At 36.5% G+C, this 18,530-nt stretch overlaps 2 protein-coding genes across 3 annotated transcripts in view; both read right to left on the reverse strand.

Annotated features, from left to right (window-relative positions):
* The window catches only part of LOC107095573 (splicing factor, arginine/serine-rich 15-like), a 40,929-nt gene extending 33,050 nt beyond the window's left edge, over positions 1-7,879 (reverse strand). The window contains exons 1-11 of one of the 2 annotated variants that reach the window (XM_015391717.1): positions 7,688-7,879; positions 6,554-6,637; positions 6,418-6,462; positions 5,912-6,073; positions 5,712-5,829; positions 5,473-5,609; positions 5,244-5,390; positions 5,093-5,166; positions 4,068-4,158; positions 3,820-3,897; positions 3,612-3,691 (exon numbers count right to left, since the gene is read on the reverse strand). In XM_015391717.1, coding sequence (XP_015247203.1) covers positions 3,612-3,691; positions 3,820-3,897; positions 4,068-4,158; positions 5,093-5,166; positions 5,244-5,390; positions 5,473-5,609; positions 5,712-5,829; positions 5,912-6,073; positions 6,418-6,462; positions 6,554-6,637; positions 7,688-7,717 — 1,046 coding nt within the window. In that variant the 5' untranslated portion in view covers positions 7,718-7,879. Of the gene's footprint in view, positions 1-3,611; positions 3,692-3,819; positions 3,901-4,067; positions 4,159-5,092; positions 5,167-5,243; positions 5,391-5,472; positions 5,610-5,711; positions 5,830-5,911; positions 6,074-6,417; positions 6,463-6,553; positions 6,638-7,687 lie in introns of both variants that reach the window. The other variant, XM_015391716.1, reaches the window with a different exon arrangement.
* A 1,504-nt stretch (positions 7,880-9,383) lies between these two features.
* The window catches only part of urb1 (URB1 ribosome biogenesis 1 homolog (S. cerevisiae)), a 32,414-nt gene continuing 23,267 nt past the window's right edge, over positions 9,384-18,530 (reverse strand). The window contains exons 24-39 of the mRNA XM_015391714.1: positions 18,091-18,277; positions 17,953-18,011; positions 17,684-17,871; positions 17,480-17,590; positions 17,329-17,392; positions 17,065-17,233; positions 16,843-16,945; positions 14,913-15,073; positions 14,727-14,838; positions 14,455-14,561; positions 14,209-14,352; positions 13,999-14,108; positions 12,279-12,485; positions 11,916-12,157; positions 10,846-11,406; positions 9,384-9,879 (exon numbers count right to left, since the gene is read on the reverse strand). Coding sequence (XP_015247200.1) covers positions 9,689-9,879; positions 10,846-11,406; positions 11,916-12,157; positions 12,279-12,485; positions 13,999-14,108; positions 14,209-14,352; positions 14,455-14,561; positions 14,727-14,838; positions 14,913-15,073; positions 16,843-16,945; positions 17,065-17,233; positions 17,329-17,392; positions 17,480-17,590; positions 17,684-17,871; positions 17,953-18,011; positions 18,091-18,277 — 2,716 coding nt within the window. The 3' untranslated portion in view covers positions 9,384-9,688. The remainder of the gene's footprint in view (positions 9,880-10,845; positions 11,407-11,915; positions 12,158-12,278; positions 12,486-13,998; positions 14,109-14,208; positions 14,353-14,454; positions 14,562-14,726; positions 14,839-14,912; positions 15,074-16,842; positions 16,946-17,064; positions 17,234-17,328; positions 17,393-17,479; positions 17,591-17,683; positions 17,872-17,952; positions 18,012-18,090; positions 18,278-18,530) is intronic.

Genomic DNA, 18,530 nt, shown 5'->3' on the forward strand with positions numbered 1-18,530 from the left:
TGGAATTTCTAGGGACAAACAGCAGTTTCCTGCCAAAGCGCTAGGGGGAGCCTATTCGAGAACTTGTGAGAACTTCTTCGGCGGCACCGGTGGGAGTGTTTATTTTCCAAAACATCTTACAAGTAGTTGTACTTCAGAACCTCCTCAATCAATCTTTCGTTATGTTATCCATTGCTGTATTACCCCTCGGTTTTTAAAAATGGCACGCCCCAGCACTGAATCGAGAACAACGGCCACACAGACAGCCGGAAAGGCATACTATGGACCAATTACAGCTGCTTTTTGTCTGCGCACTTCCGCTTGAGGTCTGCGCAGGTTTGCTACTGTTTTTGAGAGACAGATTTGACGGTTCCAGAAGCTATGCATCAGAAGCATAAATTGGCCTTTACTTGCAGCTTAACATTGCTTCAGATCTGCAATTTAGTTGGAAACGGGGTACACTGTCATAAGGTTGGGTTCATCTTTCTTTCCACACTGTAGCTCCAAGCAGAGCTCAGTGATAGCTTGGAAATGTGCACTAAGTAAAATCTGCACTTGCTTATAGACATAACTATTATTGCATTGATACCAGTATCGGGCGCGGCCCCCATCCAGCACTAAAATGGTGGTATCGGCAGGTTCCGACAAAAAGGGCACCAAAACCTTTTTGAGCCCAAAGTTTATTCAACTATTGTTACCCATTTCAGGTAGGCAATAGAAAGTTCTACTGGATTCACTTTATATTAGTCTTTTTCCTGCTTCACAATGGTAGGCAGAAGCTTGACAAAGCCATGGTGGTGATGGCAATTATTTTACATCCAAGTAGTATGCAGTTCTTCATATACACACACACACACATTGATTTCAAACAGATGTTATCGGCCAATACTTCACAGCCAGGTGAAGTATTGGCATCGGCACAATGCTAGACATAAAGTATGACTCAGCTTTATCGCAAAGAAAGCCACTGACAAAACACAAAAAAGTTAAAAGTATATCTATATTCTGAGCCTCTTGACCAGATGTGGAGTGCAAAAATAATGAATACATTTTTTCCTCTCCTACTTTAATGTGCAATTTTCGATAATAAACATGAATGACGGCAGCGACCAACCAATTACAAGTTCTCTGGAGATACCTGTAAATATTTACTAACAAGAGACCATTTCTGAAGACATTACCAGGGTCTAAATCTTATTCTATCCATTGCTACGATTTATCGGTGTAAATTTATTTTTTTTATCAAATTATCAGTTATTAACATTCTCCAATTTTTCTGCCGCTCTTTCATCTTCACCATTGCAATTGTGTGTAAAAATGCAACCTAAAAACAGGGAAACACATTAATTTGTGCAGTTAAAGCTTTAAGGAAAAAAATAGTGTTAGTAAGTATGTAAAGGTATTGCTTTGTTATTTTCATAAATAACTCAAGACAAATGGCCATTAAAAATAAGCTCTTAAATGTAATGGACCAAATCCCAGAACAGTTAATTTAGACACTTGAGGACAACTCATAGTGGCAGGCCAGTTGTATGAGCTTCAACGTCAAATAAATTAACAGCTCTAACAGCGGATGCAGGCCTGACCAATTGTTCAACTGTCAGACCACCAGCTTTCCTATGCAACATTTGACCACAGTTTGACAGCTACAAGAGACTAATGTCAGCTTCCTCAAATAACCTTTGCTAAATAAATCTACTTCTGAGAACAAAAACACACTTATCTCATCTAGCTCATGTTGTGTCCTGTCAACAATACTCACCACATGCAACTTCCCTCTATGTGCTTTATGTGACCACAGACTGCAGCATGTGACCAACTGCTAGCTTAATTTATTGTGTTGTTAAACTAAGATGTTCTGAGCCATTCCTGCTTTAATACAGCAAAGGGACGAATACAAAAAGGCCAAAAAACCTGAATCTTAGACCACCAACTCTGTCACTATAAGTAACTTATTTCCATTAAAATCAGAGTGAAAGCACTTCATCATGCTATCCTTGTAAACAGTGCAAGGAATTGTTCAGGGTAGAGCTAAACTCAGATTGGAGGACTTGGGGCACCCCAATACATTTCCGCAGACATCTGATCAAAAAGCTACATTTTTAAGACCATTGATCTGCAGGAAAGTAATCCTTGCCAGAAACAAGTATTCATATTGAGTCACGTTAAATGCAACACCCAGCTGACAAGGCGTTCTGGGAACACGTTGCCTCACTGACAGGTGTGCGATGTGGATGAAGGAATGGTGCAAGGCACCCAGTTAAAATTAATATCTTGTTTTATAAAGCTAGAAAGCAAACTTATCTGAGTATGTCTTTACAGTGTAGAAAAGGAAGGCCTTTTTCATAAGAATGTAGCAATAGGCTTGACTATGAAGGCTGAAACACATTTACTTCGTTCCTGTGAGACCACAACCAACCTTCCAGCACAACGCTAAAACTGCAATTGTGTTAAATGTTTAATAATAAGCATGATTAGAGGCACACATACTGTACCGCTGCAAAGGTAAAAATACATCACCAGAATATAGCTGTTCTAGAACTCATGACTTCTAAAGGATGCTTCATGTGGCAGGGTTTTTAAATGGTCGTGGGATTTGTTTTTAAACTAAAGGTGATAATAAATACATATCTATAATAGAACAGTCTGGATCATACAGGGAGTCTCCAGCCACACGAGAAGCACAGCACACCACAAGCTAAACTGGTAAAACCTCTCTAGATGAAATTTGAGTTTGGAATAAACAAACACACTGAAGAAGATGCAATGGAGATTGTGTGTGAGCTCAATTCTTCAGAGAAAAAAAAGAATTAAAAGAAAAGGTGTTCGGACTCTACACCTTACACTTTGACTTGGAGGTGAATTATCTTTTATTTAAACATGAATAAACACTGTTGCAAGTGTAGTTTCTCTGCTTGAACACTTGAAATCAGTAATAGATTGTAATGTTTTAGCAACTAAATGATCTGTTTGCCAATTTAAAACAGAGGAGGACTGCTTCCTAGGAATGCTCATTATGGAATGTTGCTCAATCAGCGAAAAGCTGTATCTGGGTGGATATTGCTGCACTACATTCTACACTTCAAGGTCAGTAACTTCTGTAAATGTTTTGCTGTACCAATATGGTCTTATTCAATGCTGAGAAAACAACTTGATTGATTTCCCCTTCTTTTGTTGACAGGAGCACAAAAACATGCAACCACTACAATATTGTCACCCTTTAAAAAGTTAATTCTAACTAGGGATGAAATCATCAATTTGATTCATCATGATTTGATTATTAGAAAATCTAATTTAGTAATCAATTAATCACTAAATGGGGTATACTGGATTTCATTTGTCAATATGCTCTACCCAGAACTCCTCAAGTGAAAGAGGTTTGAGTTTCACCTGGTTTAATCTTTTAAACAAATATTCTTTAAGGAACCTTTCTCTGATTATTATTCAAAAAAATAATCCACAGATTAAACAATTAGCAAGATAACACTATGGCTGAGAGCTAACCCAATAACACTAGTGCTGCTTACTGAGGAATTCAATATATGGCCATGATTAGGTAAGGCTTTCCTTACAATTGCTCAAAGCTCTTCTGATAACCTCTCACATTTATAACTGAAAGGCACAGTTATTACCTGGAAGCAGATCTGGACCTTGTCCTGTAGCTTCTGTCTCTCCCATCATTCCTCCTGGAAGAATTTTCTCTAGAGTTTTCCTATTTGACACACAAACATGTTTCTTGTTACAAATTGCACTTTGTTCATAATTTTTTTAAATAAAAATCCTATTAACAAAGGTATGGTATTGCTTAAACTAACAGCAAACAAGCATTGACTAGCTTACCGTCGAATAAAGGTCAGACTCTTTTCCAGAATTAAATCCCTCTGCTGTCAAATTTTGTTCATAACTCTTTCCTCCAGTCTGCTAAGAGATACAGAAACAACAGTATGCAAATTATCCAAACTATGCACAAATGCTAAATGCTGCTGTTAAATTACATAATCTGTCAGGACATAAAAATACCATTCATATACTAAGTTATCGGCATGTATATAACATCATGTTTTGCATTTTTTTTTTTATAAATTTACCTTTATATCCCCACTCCGTCCCAACATATGATGAACATCTGTGTTTAGCTTGTGAGCAGGAAATTGGTTTAACAAATTATCAGGTGTACTTCTGTCAGGACAAAAACACACATTGGATTAAGACTAAAGAAATAAAAACACTCTATGCTTCTAATGACGTTACAATTCCAGACTTTTACACTATCAATATAAACAGTTATAAAACATAAAAAAAAAAGATTTACAAGTAAAAAGTGGCTTAAATGCATTCACTCATATATTCAATTTATTTTGATAACATCTACAACTAGGTGGTCCTAGTATATCAAGATAATAACCCTGGAAATATTCTTTAATCATCTGAGCACAACTTCCTCTCTCAGATCAATTCCTTTTTCCCTACCCTGGATATTTTGACCTCACTGCTCTTTGTTCAATTTCTTTGTGGGTGCAACTGTGCTTGTCTACCATTATTGCAGGTTATGTCCGTAAATGGACCTGCACAAAATAAAAGCCACCAGGCAAAAAACTGTAACCCTAGAAGGAAGTAGGTTTAAAAATGTATAACATGAAAAAAAACGTAAACTGTTAATTAACCGAAAATAAGCACTTTGGAGACAACTCAACAAGATCATACGGTCAGTTTTCTAAGAACTCGACAGCAATCCCTCACACCAAGCCTGCATGTAGCAACAGTGGAGAAGAAAAATCCCTTTGTTACAAGTGAAATCTCAAAGGTGAAGTTTCATGCACCTTTGTCAGTGAGTGAAAATAAAGTTACTAGGGCTGAAACTAACCAGATTAATAGACTATTGAAATAATCGTCAACTAATTTGATAATGAAGTAATCATTTACTGTAGTATAGAGGCTGTAAAACATGCCTTTATCTAACAGAGTTAAAGGCACACTACTTGGAGCATCGATTTGCATATTAATCATTAGTTGCACCCAATCTGTGATTTTCAACTTGAACTTTGATTCAAAGGTAATCTTTAGTTGTTGTTTTTTTTTATATTTTTACAACGTTGTTTCCCTATACACTTACTGTGGCTGAACGTTGCCTTCTGAGATCGACATATCCTCTGGTTCATCATCATAGTCAAATCGGTCAAGTAGTTTCTAGGGGGGAAAAAATAAATATATTCAAACATAGCAATTGGTGGAAACATATTTTCTACATTGAGCAACATCAATACCTCAGCTAAAGAACTTTTCTTGGCAGTTTCAGCACTACATGGATGAAGTTGAGTTCCTGGCATCTGAGGCTGGTTTATGTTATTTGCAATTGAAGGAGCTCCAACTGTTTTATCTGGCTGCTGAAATTCCTGAAGCATCCTCTGCAGCTGTGGATGAAATGAAAGGGGACATTAGAAAAACACAATCTAAGCTGATATAATGAAGAACCTAAGGCAACATAATACTTACCTCCTGAGCATGGGAAGATTTAAACAGTTGTGCCACAGCAGCTAAAGCTTCTGGAGTTGGTATTTGTGGCACAACAGGTACAGATGAGGGGATACTGACTGGAGCTCTAGTTTCTGGTTGTGGGTTGATAGGAGCTGCTAAGAAACAGGAATGTAAATGATTTAACAACAAGGGAATATATCTCATCAAAGTATGTTAGAAATGCACTTGCTGCGTACAATGTTTTAACACTTCATTACCTTCAAGGGCAGGAGGTGGCACAGCAGTACCATTGGCCATATCCATAAGAGGCTGAAGGATCTCCATATCAAACACACCATTCTTCTGCCAGAGGTTCAGCACCCGAACTATTTTAGTCTGTGAGACAAAAAATTAACATCTGAGTTTTTGAAATGTCTCAATCAGGCTCTCAACGCTTATCAATACTAAAAAATGTTACCTTATCATCCTCTGGACAGTGGTAAAGGTTTTGAAAAGTTTCTGTGAAGTTCTTTAAAAACCTGGGTGCAAAAACATCCTTCTCAACACCGAACTGATGGCGTGACTGGCGAACAATGGAGTCAATGACATATAGACCAGGAACCTTCAATTCTGGCTTACACTAACAGAACAAAGACAGAAAAAAAAAGAAATGTACATTTTCTACTTTTTTAAAGTCAACAGTCAAGGCCTGTAAATTAAAGGCCTTTTTTGGTGCCAGGATTTCAAAGAAAATTTGTAACTGGGTTATTTAGAGAGAAGTGTATACATCAGCGAGGAAAGAGCAGATATCAGCTGAACCCAAATAACATATTTTCTTGTCTTTAGTACATTTTTTTTCTGTGCAAAGTCAGCCTCTATAGAATATTAATAAACCCTATAAATAGTTAATTGTAGGTTTTGAGCCTTTCTTGACCAGTATCATTAAAGATTAATTAACAAGAAAAATGATCTAACTGTACATACCTTCTTGATGAACTTTTCAACAATCTGGACAACATGTTTGTACAGCTGAATAAAGATATAAATGTTCATTAGTACAAGAGAGAAAGAGTAAAAATATACATGTATAGATCAAGTACCATTACAATATTTCACCTACCTTAATGGCTTTAATAGCTGATTTAGTAACGGACATCATCTTAGCCCTCGATATTGGAGGCTTCATTTCGATCATGGAGAACAACTGGTTTGATAAAAAAAAAGGAGACCAGATTATGTGAGGTAATTTACATAAACTGTGGTTTTATCTCATCGGAAAGATACAGCCTGACCTCCATGATAAACACAACATAAAACTGTTTAAACAGAATATATTGATTCTACCAAACATCATAATAAAGGTATTATTTAATTATTGGTTCTCACTGTGTATTAGTAAAGGCTGCAGTAGACAGACTGTACAAAAACTTTAAGTAGAATCACCATTTAACCACGTATACCTGCAAAGAGTCTAAAATCACATCCACTTCATGTTATAATCGTTGTTTTTATGCCATCAACATTGCCACTGTGACCCTGATCAGCTGATCTCTAATCGGCAACAACAGCCCTAGAAAGGGGAAGTGGCAACGTTTCTATAGGTGTGTTATTTCGAAGATGACTGGCAGTCAAACTGGTCACTCTGAATATCTTTTTGAAAAGAGTAAAGATAAGCCGTATGCACGTGATTAATAGTCAAAGAAAAAGACAAATGAAGTTAAACGCATCTTTTGATCCAAAATTAAGACACATAACCGAAAACACGTATTTTACTAATAGTAATGTGGATACAACATTTAGGTGAATTAAGTGAATTTCTCCACTGTGAGATGAATAAAGTCAGCCAATCAATCAATAAGGTATGACGTTTAGATTAATTTCAAACCAAGAAACATGGAAAAACAGCAAAACATATCGTTTTTACCTGTAAGCAAATCTAAGCTTTTGTCATTAAAAAGCAGGGGTTAATCAAAGCTAGTGTTTCCACTATAATTCAAAACGCCGCAATTTGTGTATTAGCATGTTTTGGTCTGTAGCGCGAGATTAGAGGCCTTAACAACTGTGTTCAGTCCTCAACTAAAGCTTTTCAGACATACACAAAAAAGGAATCCGTTGCCGAACGGAAAATATAGACTAGCATGCTCCTTTTTTGTGCTAATATAATAATGTCCGTCTTAACCTAAAAGGCTAAACTTACTGAGACAGGTTAGCATTACTTTTAACCTAACGGCTAAGCTTTAGGACTAAACCTTACCTCCGTGTTGAACGCGTTCACAGCATCCATGGCGGCTTGTTAATGCTGCACAATGTTGCTGCACAATGTTCAACTCTCACATTTATTTCAGAATGAGAAATAAACAATGTGGTATTAAGTTCTGAAGAAAAAAACCAAAACAAAAAGAATCCAAGCCAAATGCTATAAATACCGCCCTATCTAAAGAGGTCTAGCTAACTTCCGCAGGAACAGGAAGTCCGATAGGCTTGTTTTTCTTTTTTTAATTGCGGTTGGCAAGCAAATTATTGATGCGCGTTACTGCCATCTACTGGAATGGAGTGTGGATCGGGATGCTTCGATAGGCATAATTTCTGGCGATTTAAAAATATATATGTTTTACTTTTATTACTTCCAGGAACCTTATTAAAAAACACATTACCTGTTTGTAATATTCACAAAGTTTCAAGGGAGAATGTTCATTAAAACCAAATGTGATATAAAAATATGTCCTATTTTTGCTACAGCTCCCCCTGCTGTTCGATTCAATATTTGCTACATCGGCAGTCTAGGAGGACAGTTTGTGCTCCGAATATTTAAAGGGAAATACATTACTCTTTCGACTATATGATTATGTTTTAATATATACTTCTGTATAAAAATATAACGATCAAACACCAGTGTTGTTAGTAATAGATATATGCGGGTACACAGCGACTAATTGTTTCCCAGCCAAGTTTTGTTAAATTCAGTTTAGATCTAATTTTTGAAATATAAACAGTATATATATATATATATATATATATATATATATATATATATATATATATATATATATATTTTTTTTTAAGTGTTAATTCACTTAAGTTTTAATTCAAACACATATATATATCTTTTTGTGTGTGTTAATTCACTTAAGTAGTAATTCACTTTCCTTCACGTTTTTCTTAATTTTACAGCTCAAACGCCATCTTGTGGTACATTTAAATTACTGCATGAATCTCGTGCTGCACTTTTTTTTTTCTGTAACCATCAGTCCTGAGGACGGATCAGACGCATCTGTAGGAACAGCTCCTGGGTGTTAAAGCTATTTTTGGGGAGTTCTATTGCTTTTGCTATGGTCGGATCAACATCAGCTTCTAGAAACAGGACATCAGACCATTTGCTCAGAAATGAAACTCTGGGGGTTGTAGGGATCTCTACCAGCACTCCTCCATATGAATGGGAATACTATTTTGATTATCTCGATCCTGTCTTTGTGGATGAGAGCCAGCTCAAATACCATAAATGTAAGCTCTTATTCACTCCTGATTTATTTGTTCTTATGTTGTAAAATGTTCTTTATGATAATAATGAAAACATGTCCTTTCCTTTCAGACTCAATTGTCATAATACTATGGATATCTCTGGCTGCGTTTGTGGGATTTCTCTTTCTTATTTTGAATCTAATGTCTCTCGGGTTGAAGCTTCCAAAGTAAGTTTAAAACATGCTTTCAAGGATTAAATACTTAAAATGAGTAACTTATGCAGTCCAGTGATCTTGTTCTCTGCCATGTCTTAAAATGTGCTCTTATGATCACTCCAGGATACACAAATCCAAAGTGAGGGAACACCATGAAAGCTCAACTGTTTGACTACAATCTTATTCTGGAGGTAAGTAGTAAAGATATTCAAGTACACGTTTAAAATCCACTTAAAATGAGTTTTTCTCCAGCAGAAAAAGAAAGATTGATCCTTTTTGTTGTTCCACTAACAAAGCACAGAGCAGATGTTTACTACATCATCATTTTTTAAGCATTAAACAGCCACATGAAAAAATTTTCAAGAAAATTACATAATAATATATTTTTTATTCTATTGTAAATTTCATGTGTTTAGAAGGAGCAAACCCTGAATTAGGAAAAAACACTAAAGCAAGTTTCACCTGATCTAAAAAAAAATAATCAAAATTTCATATAAATGTTTACAAACTTTGCAGTCCTCTCTAAAAGCATAACAAAAAAAAATATAAAAAACTGAAAAGACAGTGAGATTTCCAAGTGTTTAACTTTTCATCTTGATAATTTCTCTACAGATGTCTCTGACGGCTGATCGAGTCTTTGATGATTTGGACCCTTTTTGTCTTTGGTTCTTGCCTCCGCTAACCAAGCTGACGTGGGACAGGAACCGCTCCGCTGAAGCCGCTCCACTCCACAGCTCATGGATGAACAATGACAACAGAAACAGTCCTGCATCTGGAAAGAAAAAAACAAAACAAAACCTTAAACAGCAACAATCCATGGAAAATGAGTAACATTGTAAAAGTTTTCTATTTCATTTTAAATAAAACCCTCAACGCTTATTACAAAGTACTTTATTAGTTAATAAACATACTTCTGGACGCCACACAAAGCTGTGTTATTAAAGCAGGTGAGATTTTTAAGTTTAAAATTGCAAACTGTTATTGTCAACTGTGGCTTGAAAGGCAAATTCACATTTACAGAGGGCAAGTTTGGTTTTGGACATTTTCCTTATCCTTCATTATTAAAATGAAATAATATAAAACATCAAAATGTCAAAAAGAAAAAGGAGCATTTGAGTGGAGAAATCCTTAAATCTAATTTATTTCACCATCTGCTCAAAATCAGGCCGACTGTGCGAATAGCACCCCAGAAAACATGTTAACAATTAAAGTCACTAATGCTTAAAATGTAAAGTAATAATACATGTCTGCTAAAATGGGCAAAGACATTTTTTTATACTATGATTTTCTCTGGTGAACAAAAAAAAAAAGAAAGAAAGAAAGAAAAACTCTCCTACTAATCATCACCTGTCAAAAATGCTTCAGAATATAAACCTGGGTCCACTGGCAGTCCTTACTTCCTCGGTACAAGATGTGTTTAAATTAGCAAACTACTATTCCATCTTGAGGCCACGTTTAGATCAGAAGGAATTTTGCTATATCTGTTTATTTTTCACTCTATTTAGTAATTTTTCATTAAAAAGAAAATATCTGTTAAGGCAGAGTAAGTCTGCTTGGCTTCTACAGAGAGGTGAATTTAAAATATCCTTAAGAGATTCAATTAATTAAAATCAAATAGGTACTAAACTAATTGTAATAAATGAAATTGATTCTGGTCACCAGGCTAAAAAACAAAATGTGTCTCTTACATGCATAAGTTTTATTTGATTTATAGCAGATTAAGCGGTCAGGTTCTCACCATGTCTGGACTGATCCTGATCTGGCAGGCATGCAGAGATAACGGCCTGATGGAACTCCTGGAGCTGGCCTTGCATCTCCAATAAGCGGATCATGGTGTTTGTGAAGAGCTGGCAGGTTTCCAGCCTCTCTGAAAAGCTGGAGTGACCATGAGCTTCAAAGGTGTGATGGAAGAGCAGAAGGAGGTCGGCTTTCAAGCCGGAATCGCGCATCAGAACTTCCACGACTTCCTTGTGTTTGATAACAGCCTTTTCAAACCATGTCAGGAACTGCTTTGTTCTGTTTTCATCGTTCGTGTCCTCCGCCAGCCACCTCAGGGACCACTTTGTAAGCAGGTGCGCCGTATCGCAGGCCAGCTGTATGGAGTCCAGGCTGTCTCTTGGCTGAGGTGACTGTGGTTCTGAGAGCTGAAACACCGGCTCCCAGTGCACAAATATACCACAGAGATGCACTTTACAGCCCGCAAGAAGACTCTCCTCTTTGTTCACAGTACAGTCCTTCTCTGTATTGTTATTCTCCAGGTTAACGCGGCCCTTACTGCGCACCTTATGCTTCCACATCCCTAAAAATAAAGATACATAGGTTCATTTTAATTCAGAAGAAATATTATTGCTGCAGAGTGAACTAATTAAGATATAATGTTTACATTTACTTTCAAAGCCATTCAACCTTTTCATATTTTGTGTGGATGTAGAGAATAATGATCAAATCTTTTAACAGCTACAGTGGAATAAAAGAAAGGCCCAGTTTAAAGTCTTGGCCTAAATCTCGTTAGGAAATGTGAAAAGACTTGAGCTGTAGCAGCTTTTAAACAAGACAAAAACTGTTTTATTCTCTAGATATTCAAATGTCTGTATATCCTCACAAAAACAGCAGGTTTATATGCAGCAAAAGGTGCTTCTACAAAGAACAGACTCAGAATGCTACAGGATTCACCATCCTGCTCTGTTTTATGTTGATCTGTTGCAAAAATCCAAATAAAGATAAATTCGGTTTCAGTTATGAGGCATCAGATCTGAAAAAGATCAAAAAGTATGAATACTTCAGTTTTCCTTTTTTTTAAGGACTCACCCATTAGTTCTTTTAATTTGTGCCTCTCAGACAGGGCTTGTATTTGGGTTAGAGAGGCGCTGTTTTGGGACAACGTGGCCCAGCAGAGTAGCAGAGAGAGAGTTTCAGTGGAGGAGAGCGGCTGTGGATGGAGGGAGAGGCGCTCTGTTTGTTTGTTTATGCTGAGAGCTGTACCCTGATGCACAAGGACGGAGTGAAGAGTTTGTACAAACTGGCTGAAGTGAGCGGCCTTCACACCCAGCCTGAAAGGAAGGGAAAACAAAACACTGATCCTATGACCAAAATACACAAAGCATTTCTATCATCAGACATCTCCATGTTTTCTAACCTTCATCTCCCCATTTTCTCTACTGAGGTTTTTACCTGAGGTGTCTGCTGATGGCCAAAGCCACACAGAGGAACTCTCTGATGACTGGGAGTGGCAGACATTTGGCTAATCCAGGAGGTTTCTCCTCAGTAGACACGGTGGAAACGCTTCTATCGACCTTTTTCTCCGTCTGCACAAGGCTGGTAAACCACAGAGTGTGAAGAAGGTCGATGACTGCGCAGATTGTCTGCTGGGTCAGATTCCTGGCAGAACACAACTATAGATTAGTGTTTAACACATGAAACAAGACCATAAAGGATCTTCTGTAAAACTACTCATAGCACCTTTTAAGCAGCTCAAGTAACAAACTGAAAATCTTTAACTTTCTACCAGATTTAACTACTTAAGAACTCCCAAGGCCACCATTTCGACGGTTCTGAGATTTTGAAGTGAAAGAACTTCATTAACGACATTATTCTTATGTTGTTCATATTAACTGACTTTTCCTGTTTTTATATTTCCTTCTTTTTCATGTAGTTTTTTAAAAAAAAATAAAAAATAAAAACCTAAAAAAATAAATATGGTTAATCTGACCTCGATTTCCCACAGCCGTCATTTTGACGAATCTGCATTGTAAATAATGTTGCCTAGCAACCAACATTCCAGACTGCAAAAGACGGTATAGAAAAGAGTAAAAAGGTCTTAAACTGAGTGTATTTTACTTTCAGTTGAGCAGGTAAATGAAATGATATGCCACTGGAACGAGTATTTGATTCGTTCAGATAGGATAATTATATAATATCCACTGGAAATTAGATAATACAATTATTTATTTCTTATTCTAAGTGTCAATTGTCTTGATCCATTGGCAAAGTGTCTCACTTACCTCCTCAGTTTAAAATCAAATGCCCTTATTTTAAGAAAAAAATACTTATTTAGATTTCCATTTTTTGCCATTTTAATACAAATTTAGACTACAAATAATACTATTATATTATACAACCTTTAAAGGTTACAACCTGTTTTAAGGTCTACATATCCACAATGGGATTATATGGCACGCTAGAACTATTTCTGTCAATGACATCATCACTACTCTTGTATTCCATTAGGAAAATGTCACCCATCAAATTGACTGCCAGAGTTCTACTAGAACTAGTATTAGTACTAGTATTAGTTGTAAATACTGATTTTTTGGCCCGTCTCTATTAGATCCATGGTTTGCACGAAAGCATCTGTGAACATTCATTTCCAAGTCTTCCCAAAAACATTTTTTTGTTTGATTTGGGTTGCAAAATGGGATTTCATATGATTGCGTTCAACAGAGACTTTCATCTCGTCAGTCATCCATAAATGTCAGATTTATAGAGCACGCCACAAACAGCTGTCCTGTTGACATGGACTGTGAATCTCTGCGGCTTCTCCTCCTGCAAACTTTCCCACAACTTTTTCCCCGACCTGTCAGCTTCGGTTCTTGGATGTTCTCTAACAGACCTCTGAGAGCTTCGGAAAACAGCTGTAATTACACCCAGGTTAAATGTGAGACAACAGCTGCACTGGACTTTATTTAGGGGTATCGTCTTAAATAAACACTTTTCCAACTTTTAGTATAAAAAAAAAAAAAAAAACTGCATATTTTAATTTGTTTCACAATGATGCCCTAGTTAAGTTTGTGGCTTTAATTATATAAATAAAGAAATGGTTGAGGGATGGAAGCTTTTTAGAAATCTTATGCATCTCAATTCCCCAAACATTGTCAGAGGTGTGAGAACTTACTTTTTCTCAACTACTTGTATCATCCAGCTCAGAAGCCCACAGCTCTTAGTGAGGTTATAAACTGCCTTTGGCACACGGGCAGCTTGACACAACACCTTGATTATCTGTCCCTATGTAAAGATTCACACATCAACATCAAAATCAAAGGTCATAAACTCACTTTTGTTTCAATTTAATGTGATTTACGCTTGTGTCTGCAGCAGCATGTACCTGGACGTTCTCACTGCACAGGGGGCTGCTGCTGAAACCCAGAAGGACCTGGAAGATGCTTTGGTGGTTGCACAGTTCATAGCTTAGTGCATCACTTATTCCTTCCTGCAGCAAATTCAGCATCCAATCACGTTCCACTTTGTTCTGGGAAGACGACAAAAAAACAAATGCATATGAAGGTTATTTAATGTGGAGGTTATCAAACACTGAATAAAATGAGTTTCTTTTACACATAGAATCATTTACCTCTTGGTCAAAACTATAAAATAGCTTGAAGAACTCTGGGACTCTTCTTAAATCCAAACTCTGGTGTGATAGCAGAAATCTGTTTAACACCAGATACATGTGGTCCTCTGAAAAAAAACACAAAAAAAGCACAAAGGAAAAGTTTAGAAACCCTAAAAGGTTCCTAAGTATCATATTTACTCAAAACAGCAAAAGCAAAACAAGGCATAAATATGAAAAAATGCTATAGAACATATCACGGGTCAATCAGGGATACAGTTCAAAGTACACACCGGGTCTGAGCATCTGCTCAGCCACTCTGCTGATGTAAGTAGCCAGGACAAATGGGAGTCTCTGGTTCTGCTTCAGAATTCCATTCTTGATGATGTCCATCAAATACAGCAGCTGTTGGAAAAGAGAAAAGCCTGTCAGTCTTTAGAGGCGATTTTCAAACAGACTAAGAGTTCATGACCGCATACCTGCGTCCTCTCTCTGAACCGGGCGCCCTCCAGATGATGGTAGAAACAGGCCAGTACATGGTACGCTGCGGCTCGCATGTTTGGGTCAAAGCTACTGAGAGCCATCGCCGTTACTCCAAAAGCATGGCAGGAAACAAATTTAACGCAGTCAACAACACATTCTGCAGCAGAACAAAAAGAAAAGAACAGATTTGTTATTCTCACATATTTTAGTAGTGAAAAAACATTTAAGATGGCCGATCATAGTTTGTCTTTTACTTCCTTTGGAATGGGGTTGGGATTTATGCTTCTATGTGTGTAAGAAAAAAATACATTCTGTCAAATATTGTGATATCTCTTTAGACAATAACTGTATCAACTGAAAATGCAAAAAATCATGATAAATATTTAGATCAGAGGTTCAAAAAAAGTGGATCACAAGATGGTTTTAACAATCATTGCAATGTGATCTCTGAGGTGTATATAGGGTCAAAATATATCATGTAATACATAAATATACCATAAAATCAGTAGATGTCACATTTGTTTATTCATCTAATACACAATTTAAACATTAAATATACCATTTAACAGTCTCATTTTAAATATTTTAAAATGAGGAATTAAATACTTACCGGTAAATGTAGTTAAAATATTTTATTTAAAATAGAATATAATCATTTGGTTTGTATAAATCAATATAGAGTTGAATGATTTAATTAATTTTAGATTTTTAATGTTAAAATAAAATAAAACTCCGTTAGTATGGCAAAAAAGCAAAAAAAAAAAAAACAAAACAAAAAAAAGAGTCCATATATAAATATCTAAAAGATTAAAAAAAGATTTAAAAAAAAGATGTTCTTTGGAATATTAGGCCAATGTACATTCATAATTCAGGAATTTTACATATTTTTAACTTATTCTAAGTGATAATGACCACTTTCAATCAAATCAGAATTAGAAAAGTGGGATACAACCCAAAAACAACGAAAACAACAATTTTTTAAATTATTATTATTAACACAGAATTCGTAAAGCAAAAAAAAAATTAATTGGATTCCAAAGTACTTTATTGATTTCACATTGAAGAAATTGACCTCTGCATTTAACCCATTCCTTTGGGGAGCAGTGGGCTGCCACCGTAGGGCGCCTAGGGAGCAGTGTGGGGCTAAGGGTCTTTGCTCAAGGACCCAGAGTGGCAGTCTGTGGGAGTGGGGCTCAAACTCAGAACCTCAGGATTCCAAGCTCTATGCCCTAACTACTAGGCCACCACTCCCCAACTACAACCGAAATGATCTTACTGCCAAATTCTTGCCAGTTTATACCCCTATGTGTTCCAATAATTTAAATATCTATGATCCCTCTATTAATCCGGTATATTTTCACCCTCTGTAACTGATCCATTTTGGAGCAACTTTTTTCTCCATTCTAATGAGCTCTCAAAAATCGATGTCTTAAAACTCTGAAACTTTTCACATTTTATGACTATATTTAAAAAAAAAATTTTTTTAAATTCATTTCAGCATGGTTTGACTCTCAGATATATTTCTAAACTTTACTTTTTCATATAATTCTGAAGTTCTTAAGTCATCTTAGTTGCCAGTATCCTAGATTAGTCGGATTGGTCAGTATTCTATAACAGCCTCCCTCTCAATCCAGTGTGCATCTTTTATTCATGCTTTAAAAGCTGCAGGATATTTTATTTTCCCTACATGAAACCATTTCTGAGTAACTCTACAATTAAATTTGAAGGGTCAATTTTGAGCTATATAAACTCTGTGATTTTATATCCTTAAATATTTCCCTTTTATCTTTTTGCCCCAAGTACATTTATTATACTTTACTACGGTAAACCACATAGCTTGAAATGCACCTGATAAATTAGGATTATCTGGTTTAACTTTACTTGTTAGATTTTATCCTGGTAAATTATAGTAAAATAAAATGTTACCTGGTCGCAATATAGCGCTGAAAAGGGGCAAAAGGAAACATGGATCATATAAATCCTCAAGGGTTTTCCCTGCATCATCACTGCACAGCAGCTCGGTACCATCCTGAAGGAAAAAACATCAAAAATAATCATTCTGAAACCAATTTGGTATAAGGGACCTCATCTCTTTTAGGACATTTTCAGCAAGGCAAATAAACTAAACAAATGGAATATGATATGAACCTGGGGGCTGATTCTGCGCTCCTGTGGAAATCTTAAAATTGTTTGGAGCATCACGTCGGCTTTCAGCAGGGCCAACACGTCGTTAGAGCTCGGCTGCTTCCACAGAGAAGCGCCCAGAGTTTTTCTGGTTTTGTGGTGTTCTACAGCTGCAGGGCCCCACAGGAGTGATCTGCAGAAAAACAAAACACCTCACCCTCAGAGTCTGCATCAAACAAGCGCACTCTAAAAAAAAAGAAAATAAATAAATAAATAAATCCAATTTACTGAAATTTCAGCAAGCTGACTTGGTTTCTTTCATATTCCCGAAGAAGCAGTAACAGTTTTTGATCTGCAAGGCAAAAGATGTTGCAAGATAAAAGAAAAACAAATCAGACGGTACATGCTGATCCAGCTCTGAATGATTTTTGCTCTCTACCTGAAGTTGAAAGTGTTGCTCCATATGCTGCCAAAAGCACCACAAAGTGATTGATGTTGCACACTTGTGGCGCCTTCTTCACCAGACAAAGAAGAAGTGAAATTAAGGCCACTGAAATGACAGCAAAATGCACGTTTATGTCCAACGAACACATAAGTGAAAAAACACTGACTTTAGTTAAGGAGTTATGATAAGAAACTAAACCTCTTGTTTGACACAGCTTAGGGTCTTCACTGGAGTCCAGCATTATGGGCAGAAACTGAGAATGGCTTGTGGTCATCATGTGGAGAGTTGGTACAGGAATCAGATCCTTTGGGAATACCGTACTCTCGTACATTCGCTCCAACAGACTACTTATTGAGTCCAGGAAATGCTGATCATAATAGCGATACCTAAAGTATTTAGAGAAATAGTCAAGTCATTGAATAACACTGACATAACAGTTTAAATAATGCGTTTGGATGCAGTTTTACTTCAATCCATTTTTGACAAAACTGTTCCAGTCAGACGAGCTGATGTCTCCAGCAGATTTCTCAAAGAGAAAATGAACAATTCATTCAGAATTAAAAGAATATCTGTAATTATAAATGAATAAGGAGAAAAAAACCCACCAGGAGTTGTTTCAGTCTTTTTAAGATTCCCTCCTCCTGGTCTGATGGAGAACCAGCCTGATCTTTAAAGTGGCAGTAAGAGGCTACTAGACACTTTATGGCTGCAGCAACAATAGACGTCCTCCATTGTTCTTGCTCCTCTGTGCAGTCAGCTAGTTTTTCTGTTATAACATCTATTAGAGACCATCTGACAAGAAGACATAGAATGGTTATCTGACAATAGACAAAAGGCTTTGTTACGATAAAACGGTGCCACATTACAACCACCACTCCGAGCAGTGCATTAGGGATTTTGACAGACCAAAACAAAATATTTAAATTAATAATGAAAATAAGGATATGAAGTTTTTCCTTTGCCACATCTTAAATCCCAGAAAATTAAAAGATAAATACATTAATGGCAACATATTTCATTCAGGAGTCAAGCAATGAGCAGTAGT

The sequence above is a fragment of the Cyprinodon variegatus genome, unplaced genomic scaffold, assembly GCF_000732505.1.
Source record: "Cyprinodon variegatus isolate N-32 unplaced genomic scaffold, C_variegatus-1.0 Scaffold557, whole genome shotgun sequence".
NCBI lineage: Eukaryota > Metazoa > Chordata > Actinopteri > Cyprinodontiformes > Cyprinodontidae > Cyprinodon > Cyprinodon variegatus.